The 19,581-nt window shown below is 41.8% G+C and overlaps 2 protein-coding genes across 12 annotated transcripts in view; both read left to right on the forward strand.

The window, feature by feature from the left end:
- Positions 1–13,736, forward strand: part of Hiw (MYC binding protein highwire) — a 176,297-nt gene extending 162,561 nt beyond the window's left edge. Inside the window, exons 17-42 of one of the 11 annotated variants that reach the window (XM_071698656.1) lie at positions 1,876–2,098; positions 2,191–2,553; positions 2,701–2,907; positions 3,157–3,362; positions 3,425–3,575; positions 3,649–3,850; positions 3,929–4,003; positions 4,078–4,258; positions 4,537–4,727; positions 4,885–4,911; positions 5,105–5,170; positions 5,538–5,627; positions 5,992–6,221; positions 6,366–7,910; positions 7,981–8,152; positions 8,243–8,628; positions 8,713–8,842; positions 8,908–9,314; positions 9,392–9,506; positions 9,666–9,856; positions 9,930–10,355; positions 10,434–10,805; positions 10,867–11,091; positions 11,165–11,937; positions 12,019–12,386; positions 12,463–13,736. In XM_071698656.1, coding sequence (XP_071554757.1) covers positions 1,876–2,098; positions 2,191–2,553; positions 2,701–2,907; positions 3,157–3,362; positions 3,425–3,575; positions 3,649–3,850; positions 3,929–4,003; positions 4,078–4,258; positions 4,537–4,727; positions 4,885–4,911; positions 5,105–5,170; positions 5,538–5,627; positions 5,992–6,221; positions 6,366–7,910; positions 7,981–8,152; positions 8,243–8,628; positions 8,713–8,842; positions 8,908–9,314; positions 9,392–9,506; positions 9,666–9,856; positions 9,930–10,355; positions 10,434–10,805; positions 10,867–11,091; positions 11,165–11,937; positions 12,019–12,386; positions 12,463–12,578 — 7,438 coding nt within the window. In that variant the 3' untranslated portion in view covers positions 12,579–13,736. Of the gene's footprint in view, positions 1–1,875; positions 2,099–2,190; positions 2,554–2,700; positions 2,908–3,156; positions 3,363–3,424; positions 3,576–3,648; positions 4,004–4,077; positions 4,259–4,536; positions 4,728–4,884; positions 4,912–5,104; positions 5,171–5,537; positions 5,628–5,991; positions 6,222–6,365; positions 7,911–7,980; positions 8,153–8,242; positions 8,629–8,712; positions 8,843–8,907; positions 9,315–9,391; positions 9,507–9,665; positions 9,857–9,929; positions 10,356–10,433; positions 10,806–10,866; positions 11,092–11,164; positions 11,938–12,018; positions 12,387–12,462 lie in introns of all 11 variants that reach the window. The other 10 variants (XM_071698609.1, XM_071698618.1, XM_071698637.1 and 7 more) reach the window with 10 other exon arrangements.
- Positions 13,737–14,630: 894 nt separating this feature from the next.
- LOC139768485 (WD repeat-containing protein 47) overlaps positions 14,631–19,581 on the forward strand; it is a 68,970-nt gene continuing 64,019 nt past the window's right edge. The window contains exon 1 of the mRNA XM_071698723.1: positions 14,631–14,714. The gene's annotated coding sequence lies outside the window, so the exon portion shown is untranslated. The remainder of the gene's footprint in view (positions 14,715–19,581) is intronic.

The following is a 19,581-nucleotide window of genomic DNA, read 5'->3' on the forward strand; positions in this document are numbered from 1 at the left end:
CGTAAAAACGGAGACAGCCTGGTCCGGAGGACGGCTGTCCGTCGCCCTCGTCGCTCTTCGTGGCAGCAGATAGCGTTTCCCTAAAACGCCCTGCTACCGTCGTAGCTTTTCGGTTTATGAGCGGAAACCCGACCATTTAATTTCCCATGAGAAATTGCGCGTGTGTCCTCCGGGCCCCGCGTACACGTCCGACCCGACGTCGTCCATTCATTCATAACGCGCTCCTCCAGGCCGGGAGAAACGCGGCGACGGCAGCGGCGGCGACGTCGTCCGCGAAGTGCCCATTTCCGAAATGGTCACGTACCGGCTGTACGTCACGTGGATACCGATCTTTAAAGCCGCACGCTCCCGATCCTCCCGGTCCTCGGGGCTGCGATCTCTCGCGCATTATGCCGGCTCGTCCTCCTCTGGGCGTCTATTATCTTTGGCGTGCCGCTCGTTCATCTTTTTCATCGTGACTATGATCGATGGCGAGAGGGCCCTGCTTCCGCGGCGTTTATATCTGACTGCGTGAAAATTACATTCGTTACATGGTTTGATACCGCAAACCACCCGAAGTCCCGAGGTACCTCGTCGTCGTGACTCGGGGTATTATCGGAGTTTAACGCCTTCTGACTCTGGGGGTGAGGTCTGTTGGAACGGTCCCAAAATTGATTATACAAATCAGTTTAAATGAAATAAAACAACTTCGAATGTATAGTTCAAGAAGGGCAACATAAACATGAATCTCATACTCTTCTCCATTTTATTTACCTCGACGAAAATTCTTTAAGAACTCCGGGAATCATCTACAATCGTGCAGTGACGATTCGTCGAACGTTCAGATTTCTTTTTCATAATAAATAATACAGGTCTGAAAAGAATTACACATGCTCGTCATACCGGAGTTTAATTAAGTTTTTGCTTATTGCGTTTGACGCATCGTAGATTCATCAACGGCGGAGAAGTCGTCATAGAAAATGTCGAGGTTTCCCGTTCGCCGTTAATTTTAATTAGACCCTTATTTTTCACGCGGCGATACCGTAATGACTGAACTCTCGCGAGACCTTTCGCGCGCGTGATTTTCCCAGAATACCGGTTCTCGCGACGCGGTAAAAACGCGGGGTCGACTCCGCTGTACATAGGTAGCGAGGCGCGGATCACGTCGACGTGGACCCGTGGAGAGGAGAACCGCGGCGTGATTGCGCCTTATTAGGGATGAGCCCGACGAGTCCGAACGATGGGAAAGCGACGATTGTCTGACTGACGGAGGAGCATCGTCCTCTATTTCGCGATCCACCCGGACGGGATCCGCGATATGAGGCACCGACCAATTAGGGGCATCGCGATTCTCAAACTCGTTTTAACGAACCGTACTCGCGGCCGTCCCCTGCATTCGTGATGGGCTCAGACCGAGATTTCGTAATAAAGATGAATCGTCGCGAACTCTCGTGATGTTTTATATTCCGATACATTTCATTACGATGGTCTGATATTCCCGACGTTGTAGTCTATTTTATCCTTCTAATGTGACTAACGAAAGACTAAAGGTTTTAGCAGAAATTCTCCACTCACTATTCTTGTACGTAATTTTATATCATACTGCTTAACCAAAATATACGATTAAGTTGACGTGCAACTTGTACATTTCGTATATTCAGAATAAAAGACTTTTGTATTGTTACCAGATTTTATATTGACCGAAGTTCATAAATGTGTACGTAATAAATTGCGAGTTGCAATACGAAAAGAAGGACAGAATTAATTAGAGTTAAACACACACAGTTGTGGCTGTATATATAGATCTAGCGATATAAAAAATTAATTTTTATGAGAGCGAGAGAAAGGGGACGTCTTTCCAATCTTTCTAAAATTTCGTACGCGTGCTATTTTCAGTTGTCACTCGAACGAACGTCTATTCCTGCGCGATTTTGTCTCCTGCTCGGCCGGCACCAGCGGCGGCAGACTCGCGCGATGGCTGCAACCGGACAGCTTCGTGGATCCCTCTCAATGCGAGGCGTTATATTCACGAGAAGAAATGAGATGCGGATGGCCAGCCATCGTCACTGTACTCACGAGAGATCAATACGGCGAAGTGGTGCACGTGCCCGGATTGAAGGTATTTCTCCTTCTCGGATATCGCGATGCGAAGCACGCGGCATCGGGTGAGTTCTAAGATATATGTCGAGAACGCAAATCATCTCTTTACAGATCGAAGTCAAAGCGGTGCCGATCGACAAGACGGATATCACGGACTCCGACCAGAGTAGAAAGATCCGTCGTGTCTCCCAACCGGACCCCATGACATTTGGCGGTCACCCGCAACCATCCTTGGACGTTCCGTACGAGGTGACCATCAACAACAAAATGTGCTTCTACGCCATTACCATCATGAAGGCCTATCAGAATTACTCGTTCGAGGAACTGAGATTCATGTCACCCGCCGTGAAGAGGTCGAGCGAGAGTATGCTGGTCAGGCCTAACGGCGATGGAAGTTACAGCGCTACGTGGACCCCATCCTCCGTCGGATGGTACTCGCTGATGATTACGGTGGATGGTTACAACATGGAGGATGTGCGTAGTAGATCATTTATCTCCCGAGAATACTCGTGATATTCAGGGCTAGACGGAATTCAATTCTAATTTCTGCTTTTGTAGTCGGAAATAAGCTTGAAATTAAAATAGGCTTTAGGTAGACTAATCCAATTCCGCTTTATTTAGAATTACAAAGTCGAGGTGAAGGAACCTCCGCAAGGCATGCAACCACCCACTCAGAACATTGTTAAAAAGCCTCAGCTTCAGCCGAGCAGACTCAGAAAATTCGTGGCGAAGAACAGCGCCGGCTTGAGAATACGAGCCCATCCGTCGCTGCAAAGCGAACAGATCGGATTCGTCTCGGTTAACGGCACTATAGCTTTCGTTGATGAGGTAATACCATTAACAAGCTTTAATTACTGACGCTTTAATATTGAATTTATTTTAAAGCTGGCTCTAAGGACGAACAAATAAAACATTTTCGTTAAAATCGAAGATATCGGGAAGCAAAATCGGAAAAAATATTTTATATAATCTTATCGTGTACAATTTCCATTTAAATTATTCCTCTACACATTTTTAAGACGAATTAAATGTTCAAATGTTTAAGATAATAAATTCTTTCTGCTTTCGTCTGGCTAGATTCATAATGACGATGGTGTCTGGTTGCGATTAAACGCAGAGACGATCAAGGAATACTGTAATAGTAGTCATCTTGAGGCCTGGTGCTTACAATACAATCAACATTTAGGAAAAACTCTGCTTCTCCCTGTGGAGGAACCAAAATCCATTTTGGATCAAGTCATCAAGGAGACTATTTTGCGGAAACGTCCTGACACTAGCGATGAGTACGTAAGAAATGTCTCGTCTGTCATCCATTTTCGACCATTTCCTAATTTAATGCTTGCAGCAAGAGAAAAACGGTGACTTTCGACGCCGGAAGAAGTATGATAGTCGTGAAATGTGGGGCTTCCGGACACAACATTAGAAGCAAACCGAGCTTGAAAGGCGCGCCGATCGGAATGTTAGCGCTTGGAAATACCGTGACAGTTCAAGAATATGTAAGTTGATCTATTACTATTAAGTACCCGCATCTCTCCTTTTATATGGCACTTCGTGATTCATCTCTTACAGTGCGTAAATCACGAAGGAACTTGGGTGCGCATCGATGATGATTCAGTGACGAAATATTGCTTCGATAAGGGTCGAGGCGTAGAGGCATGGTCGCTTGCGATTAATAAACAGACCAGCGTAATTTATATGAAACTCGAGCAGGAGTTAGAAAACGATCCGATTGAGAAGAAGCCGATGTTACCGGACCCGGCCCTTTCACCAAGTAATAAAGGTTTCGATTTTTCCGTACCTTCCGTTAGTCATGAAGGCTTCAACTTTACCACGCAAAATTACACACCAGATACGGCGGAATCTATTGATGGTTGCAACACAAACCCATTTGTTTTTGGCTCGTACAATCAACATGACTCCCCAGGTATATCATCGTAAAAAGAAATTCAATTAAATAACTTGTTGCATTCAAACATTTGTTAAATGTATGTGTTTTAGGGAGCGAACGCTTCACACCAGAAAAAGCTGATGGCACGCCAAAGTTCCCGAAACCTCACTCCAAGGAAAGAGTAGCGAAGGAACGGGAAAGAGAAGGTGGCGGAGGAAAATTTAGCGCTCTTCAAAAATGGCTGAGAGGGGATGACAAATGTCATAGAGAGAAAAGAAGTTCTCCGGGCAGGTATTTATTCGCATGTGTATTCTTCTGAAAAGTTTTTAATATTTCAATGGAGTGCAATTTTTTCAAGTTAAAGGATTTATTTATGCAGTTTTTTTTTAATTTTAAAAATTTCTTTTGAGTTTCATACATGAACTTCGAATTATCGATTTTTTTTGCATAAAAGTTAAGTCATATTGCTTCTTCTTATCATAAATTGCAAATTCTTAAATTTTTTAAATTAAAAATTTTCTATTAATATACAAGTATCCATCTTAGCATGTATTATTAATGATTTTCAGAGATTTCTCTGAATTCATGGGCGTATCTGTGAAGGAGTTGGTAAAAGCGATGGGAGAGAGCCGCGCAAATGGCAATGGAGCGACACCGCCAGAAACTCCGCGGCGAATGTCAAGAAGTTCTTCGCCAAAGAATCCCCAAGGTGGGTCACCAAGATTTCACAGCCCTTCTTCCAGTCCAGTCCCAATACCCGGTACGTATGTGTTACTTGCATTGCGTTGAATACGTGTGATCATCATTTCTCTATCAAACTAATTTATTTCTATAATTCATTTCTAACATTATACGTCCGTGTGTGTACTTTTGTATAATTTGGCATTACAATCGCTTTGAAAATGAAATTATTTCAGAAGCTGTGAGAACGGATGCTGATACTTGTAAGATAATATTTTATGTATTCATGTATTTTTTCTCTATTGTGTATTAGAATAAAGACATAATATTTGATATAGTAATATTATAACAAAATATACGATAGTTAATAGAACAATTTTAGACAATTATATTAACTATGATATTGAATACGCTCTATATGGATTAGTTAAAACAAATTAGTCATGTTGATCTTAGCTGGGTCCAGTCGACAGCCAGCTGTTTCTGGCAATTGCCTCTTCCCTCCTGCTGCTAACGCACCAGGTACTCGCTGCTATCCTATTGAATTACCGTACTGGAGTTGTAAGATATCGAATAGTGCACAATTTCTGTATCTTCGGAGATTTATTGTAATTATCACCATTTACTTTACATATAGGATTGATGGCACGATAGAATTCACTTCGTATTGATTAGTGAATATTACGATATCGTATTATGCATGCGCGATAACGTAGTTGCAATCGGAATGGCACGCGACATCGTTTCGTTCTTTGCACACGCATGATACGAATGATTACGTACGCACAAAGTAAACTCTTTATTGCGCAATCCGAGAATGTGATAAAGCTTTGCGATTAAGATATACTCGACACAACATAAATATACTACAATTAATCAAAATTATTAGGTGGGAGAAGCGCGATAGGAGGGGGAGAGAGTATGAGTAGCAGCCCTGTACTCTGCGGCTCCCCCCGAAGTGTCGGCCTCTCCCCGTTAGGTAAGATCACTAATACACGCTAATTCACCCTATCCTAGTTTACAATACATTGAGATTTATACTACAAACAATTATAGTACAAGATTCCATATTGCTATTATTTTTACACTTTAATACATATCAAGATACATATTACATATCCTTTGAAACTTTTAATTTTCAACACGTTCGCACGAAGAGTCTGCACGATTTAAACTCTTTGAATGAATTGTAATAAGCGAATGTTGTAAATGTCTTGCTCTGTCACTACCAGTAAGGTGAGAAACCGATATCCTTGCCATCTGCATTAAATATCCGAAATGTGTATCTTCCGAAAATCGTGCAACTTGATTGTTAATATATTATTATTGTTTTTCTTTTAAAGTGTCAGGAGGGATGGTTGACAGCACAACGTCGCAACGTCGCGGCTCAACGCAAAGCGACACAAGTGCCTTGGTTAGCAGCCTGACGAGAGATCCATCACAGTCACCGAGCGGTATTAGCACTACTGCCAATACGCGTGATCTATCACCGAGTCCAAGTTGCAGTTCTTTACATATGAGATCTGAGGGCAGCATAGCTAGTCCGCCCGGCACTCCCAAGAAGGAATGTGCTGTAAGTAATGTAGCGTAAAAGCCTTCTTTCCGATAAGCTTAAACGCTTATCTTTCTCGATAGAAAAGACACGTGAGAAGACTTTCATATATAATAGCGTCTATAGAATTATACAAAGAATTGAGAAGTATATTGTTTCTTAAAGGATTCGCAAGAAAGTCCGCGCAAGGTATCTCAAGCGCAAACGCAGACAAGCCCCGAGAGCGCTACGACGGCTATGAAGGGTCATTTCAACATCGGTTCATCCGGAGTAAAGGACGAGCGACACTCGCCGAAAATGAACAGGAAAGATCACATGAAAGCCGTGAAAACGAGAGCAAAACGTGCCATGTCACCCGCCAACGCGCAACAGAGTCCTAGTCCTAATCGTGCTCTAAATTTCTGTAAAGACAAGGTGAAAGAAGCGATCAGTCCTTCCGTGGCGGAGTGCCTGAGAGCTGTTTTCGCTGCGTTTTTGTGGCACGAGGGAATTGTACACGATGCCATGGCTTGCGCTAGTTTCCTTAAGTTTCACCCTAGTTTACCGAAACAGGGTGCACTGGTCGTAACCAGGCAAACCATGGTGCAATCCAGTGATAAACAGCAACAGGAGCAAAAAGCACGTCAGAGACACTCCGTCGAGGTGACGAACGCCGGGAATTATTTGCACATTCAGCCCAGCACGTTGGAGACTCTCACGCGTTCAGCCGCAAATGCTAATGCCAATAGGAGTAGGAAAAAGCAGGAGATCACGATCAAAGAAGAAATTCAGGCGAGTACGGGCAAGCTTAGTTCCCTGCCTGAATTTCATACGGTCGCGGTACTACCACCGGCGTTAAAGAGCCTAGTTTTTCTATGGGAAGAACTCAGTACCAATTGCCTGCAAGCCATCGAACAACAATCGATTCTGCCCAGTCCCATATCGCAGATACAAACGATGAAGCTGGCGAAACGACCGATACCGGAGAAACGTCCTAGAGAGGACAAAGTGAAAGAACGTGAGAAGAAAGGCAGCCGGAAGAAGAAGGAATGGAAGCCTATCGGCAGAGCAAACGCGTCTGAGGTTTTAGCGGGAATTGAACGCGAGACTATCTGTGAACTTTGTGGCTTGATGTTCCCACATCCAGTCACTTATCATATGAAGATGATGCATCCAGGCTGCGGCTGGCACGCGGGCGGAAAAGGATACAACAGTGGCGGAAATTATTGCGTGGGGTGGGCAGGCAACTGCGGCGATGGCGGGGTCGGTGGTAGCTCGTGGTATCTAATCTGTGACACGTGTAGAGATAAATATCTGAAAGCCAGAAAGAGTAAGTTTGCGAAGAAATTTGTCAGCGGGATTTCCAAAAGAAAGAATGGCACGAGCAAAGTCTTATCTCCGATTAATAGTCCCGGCGGAAACGAAACTCACATAATTATGAAGAACAATGCGATGTTTCTGTTGGATCTGGCTAGCGCTTCTGGCTTTAATATCCCTAAACAGCAGAGACGACCGTCACAGACTTTATCGTCCGTAGCTGAGAATTATAGTCCTCCCGAGGCAACAGGACCATTTCCGCCAACTGGACCATTCCAATGTTTGCAAGCCTTAGGTGTTCATCACTCGCAGAGTCACGACGAAAGGTATTACGAAGAAACTCTGAGACGTGAAAATGGACAACAAAATAATTATGAGGGAAACAGCGGCACGTTTAACAATACAAACGGCAGGGTAAAGAAATATTTTTCTTTTTTTTCTATAATAATCGGCATCGCTTTAATCATCATCGTCTTACTTGCAGCCATTATCAGAATACCCAACGAGTGATAGTGATAATGAAAGCGGCAAAAATCGTAGTACGTTTCATAGATCGGTATCTATGTCTACCGGTGCACCTTGGGCCAGAAATAGTAACGATGGTAGAGTCGTTATGATGAGGAAACGAAATAACAGCAGTAGCGAAATGAATAACGGTACGATTTTACTTTAAATAATAATTACAAATAAGCCGGAGATAATTTTTTCCTGAATAAATATTGATAATGTATTTTGCTACTTTTCAGAGGCGGGTTCTTCGCTTCTATGTTATCCATCCGCTGCACTGCAAAAATTAGTGCCATCAATGGATCAATCTGCTATAGTATCAACTAGTCAAACCGAAGTAGCGAGTAACGATCGGATAGAGATTCTCATGAGACCTGTAATGTTGTTCGTTCTTCAACAGCACAACTTGCAACATCTGCAGCTTGCGATGAAGCAAGCGTTGCGCCGTGCCGCCTGTCGAGTTTACGCGATGCAGGCGTTAAATTGGCTTTTGAGAAGCGTGACGCAACCAATTTGCTTGCACGACTTACTTTGGTGGTTCGTCTCGTCTCTTACACCGGTTGTTCCTTCTGACAGTACAGATGCGAACGATGATGATAACCGAACGGAGAAGAAGGAAGATCACGTAAGTGATATATTTTTAATAAGAATTTATTTGTTAATGTATACGAATATGATATTTAATATTATAATATACTTTAATTTGTAGGATATGATTGGTGTCAGCGAGCATCCTTTAAGTGATTTAGTAATAGCCGGAGAGTCCGTACATCCGCTACCTATTGTGTTTCATACTTTACTGCAAACAATTGCGGATTTAATGCTATTACCACCACTTGGTAAGTTGCTTCAGCAAATTAAAACAGATATTTAATAAATATACTATAATAATATTAATTTATAGGATCTCCGTTACAACAAGCTGCGATTCGATGTTGGGGTATTCGATTTACGCCAGCAGATCATATGTTTCTACATAGAAGTCACGTATTTAGCAACATCAGTAAAATTCTCTCACGGTCCGAAGAAGAAGAAGATGTTACGATGAGTATGCACGAGAGCCATCAGTCGACAGTTTCACAACAAATAAGCAGCTGGGTAGAAGCTTTGAAAGACTTAACGTCCAGCGTTGAGATCAAAGCCTCTAGTAGACAAGCCATGATTGGTAGCCTAACAGACAATTCAACAGAAACATTTTGGGAATCTGGAGACGAAGATCGTAACAAAACTAAAGTGATTACAATTCTCTGTGGCGCTCACTCTTTACCCAGGATGTTGTATGTACACATCGATAATTGCCGCGATTTAACAGTAAGTTCTTTTTTTTTTCATAAAACTGACGTGCTTTTGTCAAATAATATTTGTCTAATTTGAAATTTATTCACAAGCACAAAGTATCCAGCGTAACTTTCCTGTCTGGTGTCAACCCCGACGAGATGATAAAATTAAGATCTGTAGAGATCGAAAGTAGATCAGCTGGTTGGATTAATTGCCCCATCACTGGTAATATAAAAAATTATAATTATTAATATAATAAGATGAACATTATTCAAACATGAACATATTCAAAGAAGATGTATCTTTCAAGAATGCTAATTCTGTCCCTCTATATGCAGTATGCAATAATATAATTTTCTTAGGATTGTAATATTTTTTTCACAGATCAACGCCATATAGTTGTGGGTATGGAACTAAAGGGCCCAGATAACTCTCTGAGAGTTCGTCAAATCAGAATGTTGGGCGAGATTGAAGGAGGATCTCTGAAAGTAGGAAAACAGCTAAGCGCACAGACTATTCAACAAAGAAATTGCGAGGCAGAAACTTTGAAGGTGTTTCGACTAATCACATCTCAGGTGAGTAGACATGATTTCTCGTAATTTACCTTTCATTGTAACATTTTCTGCAATGTCGCGTTGCGTATTACAGGTGTTTGGTAAACTTATACAAGGAGAAAAGCAACAACAGATGGAACCGACGGAAGGTGCTAATGAGGATTTGGAGGACAGTAACGATCTCCGGGAGCATATGGTTGGAATATTGTTCAGCAGAAGCAATTTAACACATTTGCAGAAACAAGTGTGTACTCATATCGTGCAAGCGATTAGAAAGGAGACTATACGCTTGAGAGAAGAATGGGAGACACTTTTATGTTCGCCGACGCCCGCTAATAGCGTGTTGAGCGACAATAGTGATCTTCCAAAAGCGGCTGATACTTATTGCTTCGAAATGCTTTCTATGGTTCTTGCTCTAAGCGGTAGTTCTGTAGGACAATATTACTTATCGCATCAGACTGGGTTATTAAAAGATTTACTGAGCTTATTGCACACCGGATCGGCAAGAGTGCAACGTCAAGTATGTTTTATTAGCGTTGTAAAATTAAATGTGAGGTTTGAAATAATTTCCGCCATAATATTGTTTTATATTTTTCAGGTAACATCTCTCTTACGGCGAATATTGCCCGAAATTAAACCTGAAACACTAGCGAACGTTATAAACGTCGAACGACTGCCGCCTACTGATTTCAGCATCGTATCCGCAGCGAATAGCGGTTTTACTCATGCTTCGGAATTCGACGAACATTCCGCCGGAATTCTCGATGTATTTTTAAGCTGTATTGCGAAAGCATTAACTGTGCAAGTCAAAGTAAAAGGAAAGGAAAACAACGGCAAAGCGCTTCAAACTGTTTCGTTAGCTACCAGCATTCATCCGAAAAGTTATGTTGGAACGAGATGGTGGTTACGGGGCTGCATGACGCGTAAGCTGGCCGAAGTGATAATTCAACTTTTGAAGGACATGGCATCGGTGAGTATCACGATTGGTTCGTTTTGTAATACCTAAACTAATGTCTTCTTTTTTATATTAGGGTAAGCTATCGGACGAATGGGCATCTGTAACGAAAGCGGCTATAGCGGAAAATATCCTAAACTTAACTAGACTGGACGAGAAAAGTCGCGATCCTACTGAATGCCTTCGATCTCCGACGTTATGGTTAGCACTCGCTTCTCTGTGCGTTTTGAATTCGGAACACGTAGAAAGATTGTCGTCTGGTCAATGGAGCGGTTCTGAAGGACAGCCACTGCCACCTCGGGTAAAATTATCATTGCATTTTCAAACTACCGTGTACAGTGTAAGAGTAACTAACTTTGTTTTTTTTTTTATAGCCAACATGTAGTAATCACGATGATGACGAAACCACGGCCATTATTCAATGTAACGTCTGCGGTAATTTGTGCGCGGAATGCGATAGAATTCTACACCTTCACAGAAGAACGAGAACGCATCTCAGACAAGTGTGTAAGGAGGAAGAAGAAGCGATACGGGTGGATCTCCACGAAGGTTGTGGAAGAACGAAGCTCTTCTGGATCTTGGCTTTGGCAGATAGCAGGACACTGAAGGCACTGGTAGAATTTCGCGACGGCGCGCCGAGGAAGCCGGTTGGCGCCACTACTGGTATTTGTCGATTTTGCGGTACCACGGGAAACACGGGATTACTAGCAATAGGCAACATTTGCGCCGATCACGATTGCCAGGAACACGCGAAAAACGCGTGTAACATGGTCCACCCTTGCGGTCACATTTGTGGGGGTGTTAGGAATGAGAGAACTTGCCTGCCTTGTCTCCATCGTTGCTTACCAGGGACCGATTTGAAACAGGACGCCGATGACATGTGCATGATTTGCTTCACCGAGGCCCTGTCTTGCGCACCGGCGATTCAGTTGCAGTGCGGCCATGTGTTCCATCTGCATTGTTGCCGACACGTCCTGATGAAGCGCTGGGTGGGACCACGAATCACATTCGGCTTCTCTCTGTGTCCGATCTGCAAAATACCGATGGATCATCCGACGTTGTCCGAACAATTGGCAACTGTGAAGGAGCTCTACGAAGACGTACGAAGGAAGGCGTTAATGCGCTTGGAATACGAAGGCTTGCACAAGTAATATCTTCTCGTCAATACTTGACATCGAAAGATCGACGTGATATATAACTGTATTGAAATTATTTCGTTTTTCCGCAGGGCCGAAGGAGCTTTCGCACCTGGCGGTCGTTATCAAGACCCCGCTGCTTACGCGATGGAACGGTATGCGTATTACGTGTGCTACAAGTGTCAGAAGGCTTACTACGGTGGCGAGGCGCGCTGCGACGCACAGTTAGGTGGAGAATCGTTCGACCCTGCCGAACTAGTATGCGGCGGTTGTAGCGACGTGGCAAGGGCACAGATGTGCCCGAAACACGGGGCAGACTTCCTCGAGTATAAATGCCGATATTGCTGTTCAGTGGCGGTATTCTTCTGCTTCGGAACCACGCACTTCTGCAAGCCCTGCCACGATGACTTTCAGCGTGTTACCACTATTCCGAAGAGTGAGCTGCCTATGTGTCCCGCTGGTACGTAAAATACGCTTTTCTGATTCTCATAACGGTAATTATTTTCCAAACGTATAACACTGATTTTTTTTCTAAGGTCCCAAGGCTAAGCAACTGGAAGGGGACGAATGTCCACTGCATGTGAAACATCCACCGACGGGAGAAGAGTTCGCTCTAGGTTGCGGCATTTGCCGCAACGCGCACACGTTCTAAGCTTTCAGTGCTGTTTTGTGATTTTTCATAAAATTTGGAATTGACGCAAATTACAGTAGGATATATTAGAATGAAACGCATCCCTTTAATACGGTGATAAGTCTGCGACGCGAGAGGATATACCTGTTAAGTAATGAATAAGCCGTTTCTATCTCCGTAAATTTAGTAATTTAGCTATTGACGGTAGACAGAAGAACGTGTAAGCTTGTATCAAACTTTCTTATGCAAATTAAGAAGCGAGTTTGGATTGTACGTCACATGCACGATATAATAGAGATATCCATATACAATTATGACTCTTAAGTATTTTACTTCGTAAAATAATGTAATTCTCTGTACTATTTATAAGAAATGATCGAATATTTAGTACCGATAAATGATACTCAGATGAGAATTATTGTATGTAAAGGAAATGTATATTTAAGAACTTATGCTACTCTAAATATCATTTAAATAATAGAAACGGGTGATGATGATAGATAAAATCAGGTTACATAATTTATATATACATATATATATTATTAACATATAATTGTATACATTATATATACAATATATATAATTATACATCATACATACATATATATATATATATGTATATATGCATATATATAGATATATATAAATAATTATATATATAATTCTATATAATTATATACATATATATAAAATTCTTTATGTCTGGATGCATCTCGATAAAGCAGTTGACAAGTCACTCTAATAATTGCATTTCGCGATTTTCATTTGTTTTTATACTTTTTCAACAGTCGTGTGTATGTATATGTACACGCACTTAATATTATTCCTATTACTCGCTCGATGCTCATAATATTTCAAATACATTATTTCCGCAAATAACTGTGTTTAATGGTCGTGTATATGAATGTTGCGTGCGCACGTCGTTTGTTACTCTTTACGCTCTAAGCTCTAAGCTTGTAAGAATCAAATGACAATTGCGAGTGTCATTTTGCCGATACGTTCCGAGATTTATACTATTTATTTATTATTATCGTACACAGAACTTGGTAACCTCGCTATATTTTGCGTTTCACCAATAATCCCCTCTCAAATAAACCGACGTGATACATGTTACGCGCATTAGTTGTTGTTATTTATGTTCTAAATGTATAAGAAAACATTAAATGGCGAAGAATCAAACGGGTCGTTTTATTTCGCATCGCGAGACTTCCACTATCGGTGACTATAATAATTAGAATTAGCGTTAGACGAGATTACAGTACACTTGCAATTCTGGCAACGCAGAACAGCAATAGTGTAAGATTCTTGCAATATAACTAGATGTTATACTATTGCTACAATATTATTAGAATATTCTGCGTTGGCTGGGAATGTAGAGACAAAAAGATTGAAACTGAAATGTCCTAGCTTTAACTTTGCAAAATCAATCGCGCTATCGTATTGCATTTTCGCGATAAATTCGGCGATTAAATTATTAAATAATAATATTTTGTAAATGGATAGATATATATATTTTCTTTTATTAGTTGACATGTGAAGAGAGAAATGAGAGCTTGCGATTAGTTATGTAGTCAGAAATATCGCTATAAGCAATTTCTGTCGGTTGAATTGAAGTTTATTATTATTATATATAAAATATTGTATTGCATTTCCATGATAAATTCGATCAAGCATTGACTTAATCGGAAATTAACTTATCAATACGTTGTACCATTTTGCTAATGGATAGAAATATTAATCTCGTTATTTAATACGTGGGAAAGGAGATTAGAGATTAGGGACGAATTACACAGTTTGAAATTTCGCTGTTCAGTAATTTTTGCCGGTTGAATTTTGAATTGATCGGATTACAATTATCGTGTAATATTACCGTATTCGTTTAAAATGCAAATTACGGAATATCTGCAAGAATAGAAAAGATTCTCACACAATCGTTCCATCGTTGTTTCCGCACACGGACGAGTTGGAAAATTCACGGATTCACGCGTCCCACCCGGCCATCGGCCGCCGACCGCCGACGGTCGCGGCGGCGATCGATCCAAGATGGCGGCGACGCGCGGGCGCCATCGCGCGGCAGTGCGCCGCGAGCGGTCTCCGCGGAACGTGTAACGTGTGTGTGTGCGCGCGCGATCTTGACGTTTTTCGCCTCGATCAGCGGTAAGTAGCCTTTATTTACATGCCGTTCAACAATAGTTACATAATCCCCGAGACGCGTCGCGCGCCCGCCGGCGGCGAGCGCGGGTTTCCCGTCGCGCGACAACCGACACAGCACGGCAGACGTCTCTGCTCCGAGAAAGAGAGAGAGAGAGAGAGGGGGAGATACGGCGAGCGGGCGAGGAGACGTGTGAGCTGCTCCTACGCGCGTTCGTACCACCCTGACAGCGGCATTTCCGCTGTCATAGCCTCGCGGCATCGCCGTGTTTATTTTTATCGCGAATCGCGGTCGCGTCTCCGGTCGCCAGCGAAATCACGTTTCGCCGTCAATCGCGCGCGAGTCTCTCTCTCTCTCTCTCTCTCTCCCTCAGTCGTCGCGCGACTCGGAGAAGATTCGGAGATTCCTCGTCCCACGCGATTCCCGCGAGGAAATTAACTCGTCGTGAAAACGGCGCGGACTTCCGGTCGTTCGCCCTCCGGCGATCACTTCGCTTCGTACTTTCCTCCCCCGCGACGACGTCTCTTAACCTCACTTGCAGGCGCGTTCTGTCAGCTCGCAGGGGATGCGCGCGCGACGTCGCCTCGTCCTCGGAAGGTACCGTCCCTGACATTGCGCTGGTTCATTCATAACGTGCGTTTAATTGCACCTTACCGTGCCGCACAAGACGTGCTGTCAGCTGCCGTTAGCTGCTCCGCGATATTGCTTTATTTACGACTCTCGTCGCGACATGTTGTTATCCAGTGCGCCGGCTCGAGATCCTTTCGGTTAATATTTTACACCTAACTTCATCTCGGATTTAAATAACTGCGAGGTGGGTTTATTTCTGTTTATGTATAAAAATTATATTTGCTCCTCAACATTCTGCGTATAACATAACTTGTATAGAGTAAGCTTATTTAACCCTTTGCATATATGCTCTGATGCTTCGTGTACTGTCCTTTATGAAATTCGAACTGAAAACGCGTGACCTTATATATATATTTGTAAAGGGCCTTCTCTGTTCTTTCTGACCCTTCTTTCGTTAGATGCAAGGGCCCAGAAAATCATTATTTATTTGTAAAAACACTCAGAACGCTACGAAAAATTGCACATTTAAAGGTTAATGTAATTTATATTTATATTTAATTTATAAAACATAACTTATATTTATACATATTTCATTTATATAAATATAATTTATTGCAGAGTTGCGCTTGAAAGTTTGTTAGTTTAAGCCAGATACGAGAGAGAAATTGTTTCAAATTTCGTGCGGAACGCTAATTAAATAATATTTATTTAATTAAAAAAAAAAAGAGAAACGGAATGCGTAAAAAATTTGAAAGCAGAACGCGCTTTGAATTTCGGAGCAAAGATACACGCAAAAAAAAGTGGACACCTGTATTTATACGTGTGTGTTTATTGCCGAGTAATGACGTCCGCACGAACAGGTGGTTAATGTTAATATCGCATTCATCAAGCTTCTTAGTGATTCCGACGAGATTTTACTGCTGTAATGTTTTTTCTTCGTTCATTTTTTTTTTGTTTTACGCTCAGTGCAGATGAACGGTAAATCACGCGGCGTCTCGAGATTTAAATCGATTTCGCTCATGGCCCGACTGCGTATCGCGATCGAGATTAACGCAGACGAAACGTTTTTCTCTGCTGTGTCAGCCGAATCGGCGTTAAAATCTCAGAGGTACTTAAACTCCGTAATTTCAATGTAAAACTATTTAAAGCACGAGCGGGATTAATTTGTCAAATGCAGTTATATACAAATTAAAATAAAATTTCTTTCTTAGAAGATTTCTTAGAAACACACGAAACACACGACACACGAAAGAACGTTTAATAGAACGGGCGATCTCGTCGGGTTGTATACGAGATTTACGAGACGACTCAGACGACGATAGGCTCTACCTCGAGAACCTTCTTGGGGGAGCCGTCGCGAAGCGAAACTGGTTCGGACACGTGCGTAGCACGCGTCGTAACGTCGAGCACGCGCCTGTCGCTCGTCTGGACGAAGCGCTAGATGCACACAATGCACCTATCTCTCGGCCGTACCTATGAGCGAGAGCGCTCACCGTTTTTCCACCGAGGTGAATTACCTGTCACCAAGGTGCACGCACGTGTGCGATCACCTCGCCGCGAATCGCGCGGGACGCGAACAGTTTCGTTTGATATGAAAATTCATGAAGGCGTTCTCTCTACGATTATTCCCCGTAGCCGCGGTTGGTTTTAACGCGCCGCGCGGAGTCCGCCTCTTATAATCGAATCGCCTCTCCGAGGCATTCGGGGAACCAGTTTCGGCGACGAGAGATCGCATCGTACCGTTATTTTTACCCGTACAGGTACCTACGAACTGCAACCAAACACATGTTGCGATCGGCACGCCCGATAATTGGATCGGCGTTATTGATACAAAGTATTCGGGTGGGAAAAATATTGCTCTTGCGACGATGCCACACATATGGAACATTGTTTCCCTATGTAAGCGTACCTGATTATTTATTATTTAAATATAATTCATTTAATTCTTGAGTCATCTAATAAAAGGCACCCTGGCTTCTTAAATTGTTAGAATATAATTTAGCATTTTATATAACTTATATTGCGATGTTAAAATAAAACTACTCTACACTGCCTAAAATACGAATATTGAAATGTGAATATTAGATGAATATAATAAACGATGAGATCTTTGTGGCAATGGCGCAATTTAATGTTTATGTAAAATGCTAATATAGTTGTTGCTCAACACGCAACCTTCATGCCCACGTGCTCGCCATTTAACACGCGAGATGTCTTTCCGTTCTAAATTAAAGCGTAGAGAATCCTAATTATTGATCTAATGACGCTAATTAATTATACCACGTGCAAATTATTGAATCAGCTGTGTCGTTATATATTGATATATTTCATTTTGCACGTATGTGCATTTGAAAGTGTGAATCAGAAGACAACTTTACATTTTCTCTTTGGTTCAATTCCTTTTCTTTCGCGTTTGCTGTTAGAATAGAAAGTTAAAAGATATGTCAAACTTGTCGCATCAGTGGGTACGTGAGGTGCATTAATTATGTAAATGTGTTTGCGAACGCATCTCGTATATATGCACGCCTTTTCTTTGTCGACAAGTTGCCCGATTGACTAGAGATAATTAATCGATTGATAAATGAACTGTTATGTATAGGCGGAAAAGTGTTATAAGTCAATATAAGACATTTCTCCTATTTATAAACTGGAAAGGAAAGTTTATGGAAGTGTATATAATAAAATATGATTGCTTTGTTATAAGGACATTTTTTTATGATTTTATAAAAAAGGAATCTAAATATAAAAACTCTAAAATGAACGAGAAACGAACTGTATAAGTTTAACGTATACAAACTGTATACGTTAAACTTTGATTTTCAGTAATGAGAGAGATTTGACTCAGGGGTTGTCTGAAATTTTTTAAACGTCGCGTTTATTATAATATACGTCCATGAAATATATTATTCAGTGGTATAATTTGCATGCAATTTTCGTATAATATAATGAAGATGCATGTGAAGTAGAAAGTCGCCAATTTTGTTCGGTGAATGCGTATAACTATACGGTGTTTTTTGTGCGGCAACGGCAGGAGATTCTTTTCACGCGAATTTACTTGTCGCTCGTAATCATCCAGCAGAGCGGCTCGCGATATTTAAATGTCGTCGTTTCATCGTATTCAGAGTGTGACCAAGGTGTGCGTACGATGCATTCTAAACGCATAAGTTCCGTCAAAGCGTGCTCTCATTAGCGCGATTAACGGCATTGTAATCGGCTGCGAGTAATTACAGGTTGGCCAAGAATCGCGTCTATTCTTATATTCTGTTATTCGAACATTACTATAAGCGATTCGTCGTAGCGATTTCTCTTCTTTAAGCGAGAACAAAGACTTCCCGACTCTTTCAGTAGCAATCTTACAATTGCCGACCGGTTCTTAACAGAGAATTCCTTCTTCGCCTAATTGCCTCTTGACGTATGAAACGAAGTGCCCTACGGGTTCTTCTTATCTATGACTTTCCTTGTCGGTAGCATGCTAGTTTATTGATCCTCCTCTTTCGCTTGTGAAGATTTTATCGTAACAGACTGAACAACGTTATACTTTAAAATTAAGCTTAATGGTGATATGTGTCTTGTATTATTAATTTACTTATCTAAGAGATAAATTTTCCAAACTTATTTTTTGATCTCTGAACGTTTTTATTAATGACATATATATTTAATATTTTTACAAGACTAACGTGATAGTTTACTTTCGTACGAATAACTTTAGAAGGAAATGTTAGTGTACTAAATATTATTATCTAAGTATAATCCATGTACAATTTTAGCTTTAACTTCAGAACATAAAAATTATCATAAAGCAATCTTTATGAATAAATAAATTCTAACATTTTCATTTATCGGAGATCTTATAATAATAATTTTTGCTATTGTCTTTTTGAGTGCCGTTTCGAGAAAATTAAAGAGACTTCCATTCCATATAAAGGATAAGTCGAGACTGAGCTATTTTTCCTCTGTATGGTAGTTAAAAATAAAGATTCCTTACTCTTGATATATCGATTTCGGTCGTAATAGCCGAGTGGCTTCCAATTGACGAGATCTCGCTGTATTATAACTGTACCAGACCAAGGCGCGACACTTCGTAACGTATAGATCAAGATCAAGGTTGTGGAAGCCCGGCGCTTCGGAGTTATCGTGACAGAGAAACTCGTTGGTCACACGGGTTCGATATTGCGCATTTACCGTGCACGCAACGACCCGCTGGGCGACCGAGGCAACAACGCAGGCTCGCTTACGCGTGCACACAAGTGCGTAAGAGCCTGGCAAGGTGAATGCGCCTCCTCGGAACCGGCGCGAGCACCT

The sequence above is a fragment of the Temnothorax nylanderi genome, unplaced genomic scaffold (assembly GCF_030848795.1).
Source record: "Temnothorax nylanderi isolate EJ_2023f unplaced genomic scaffold, tnyl_v1.0 TNYL_tig0002_pilon, whole genome shotgun sequence".
In the NCBI taxonomy this organism is placed as follows: Eukaryota; Metazoa; Arthropoda; class Insecta; order Hymenoptera; family Formicidae; genus Temnothorax; species Temnothorax nylanderi.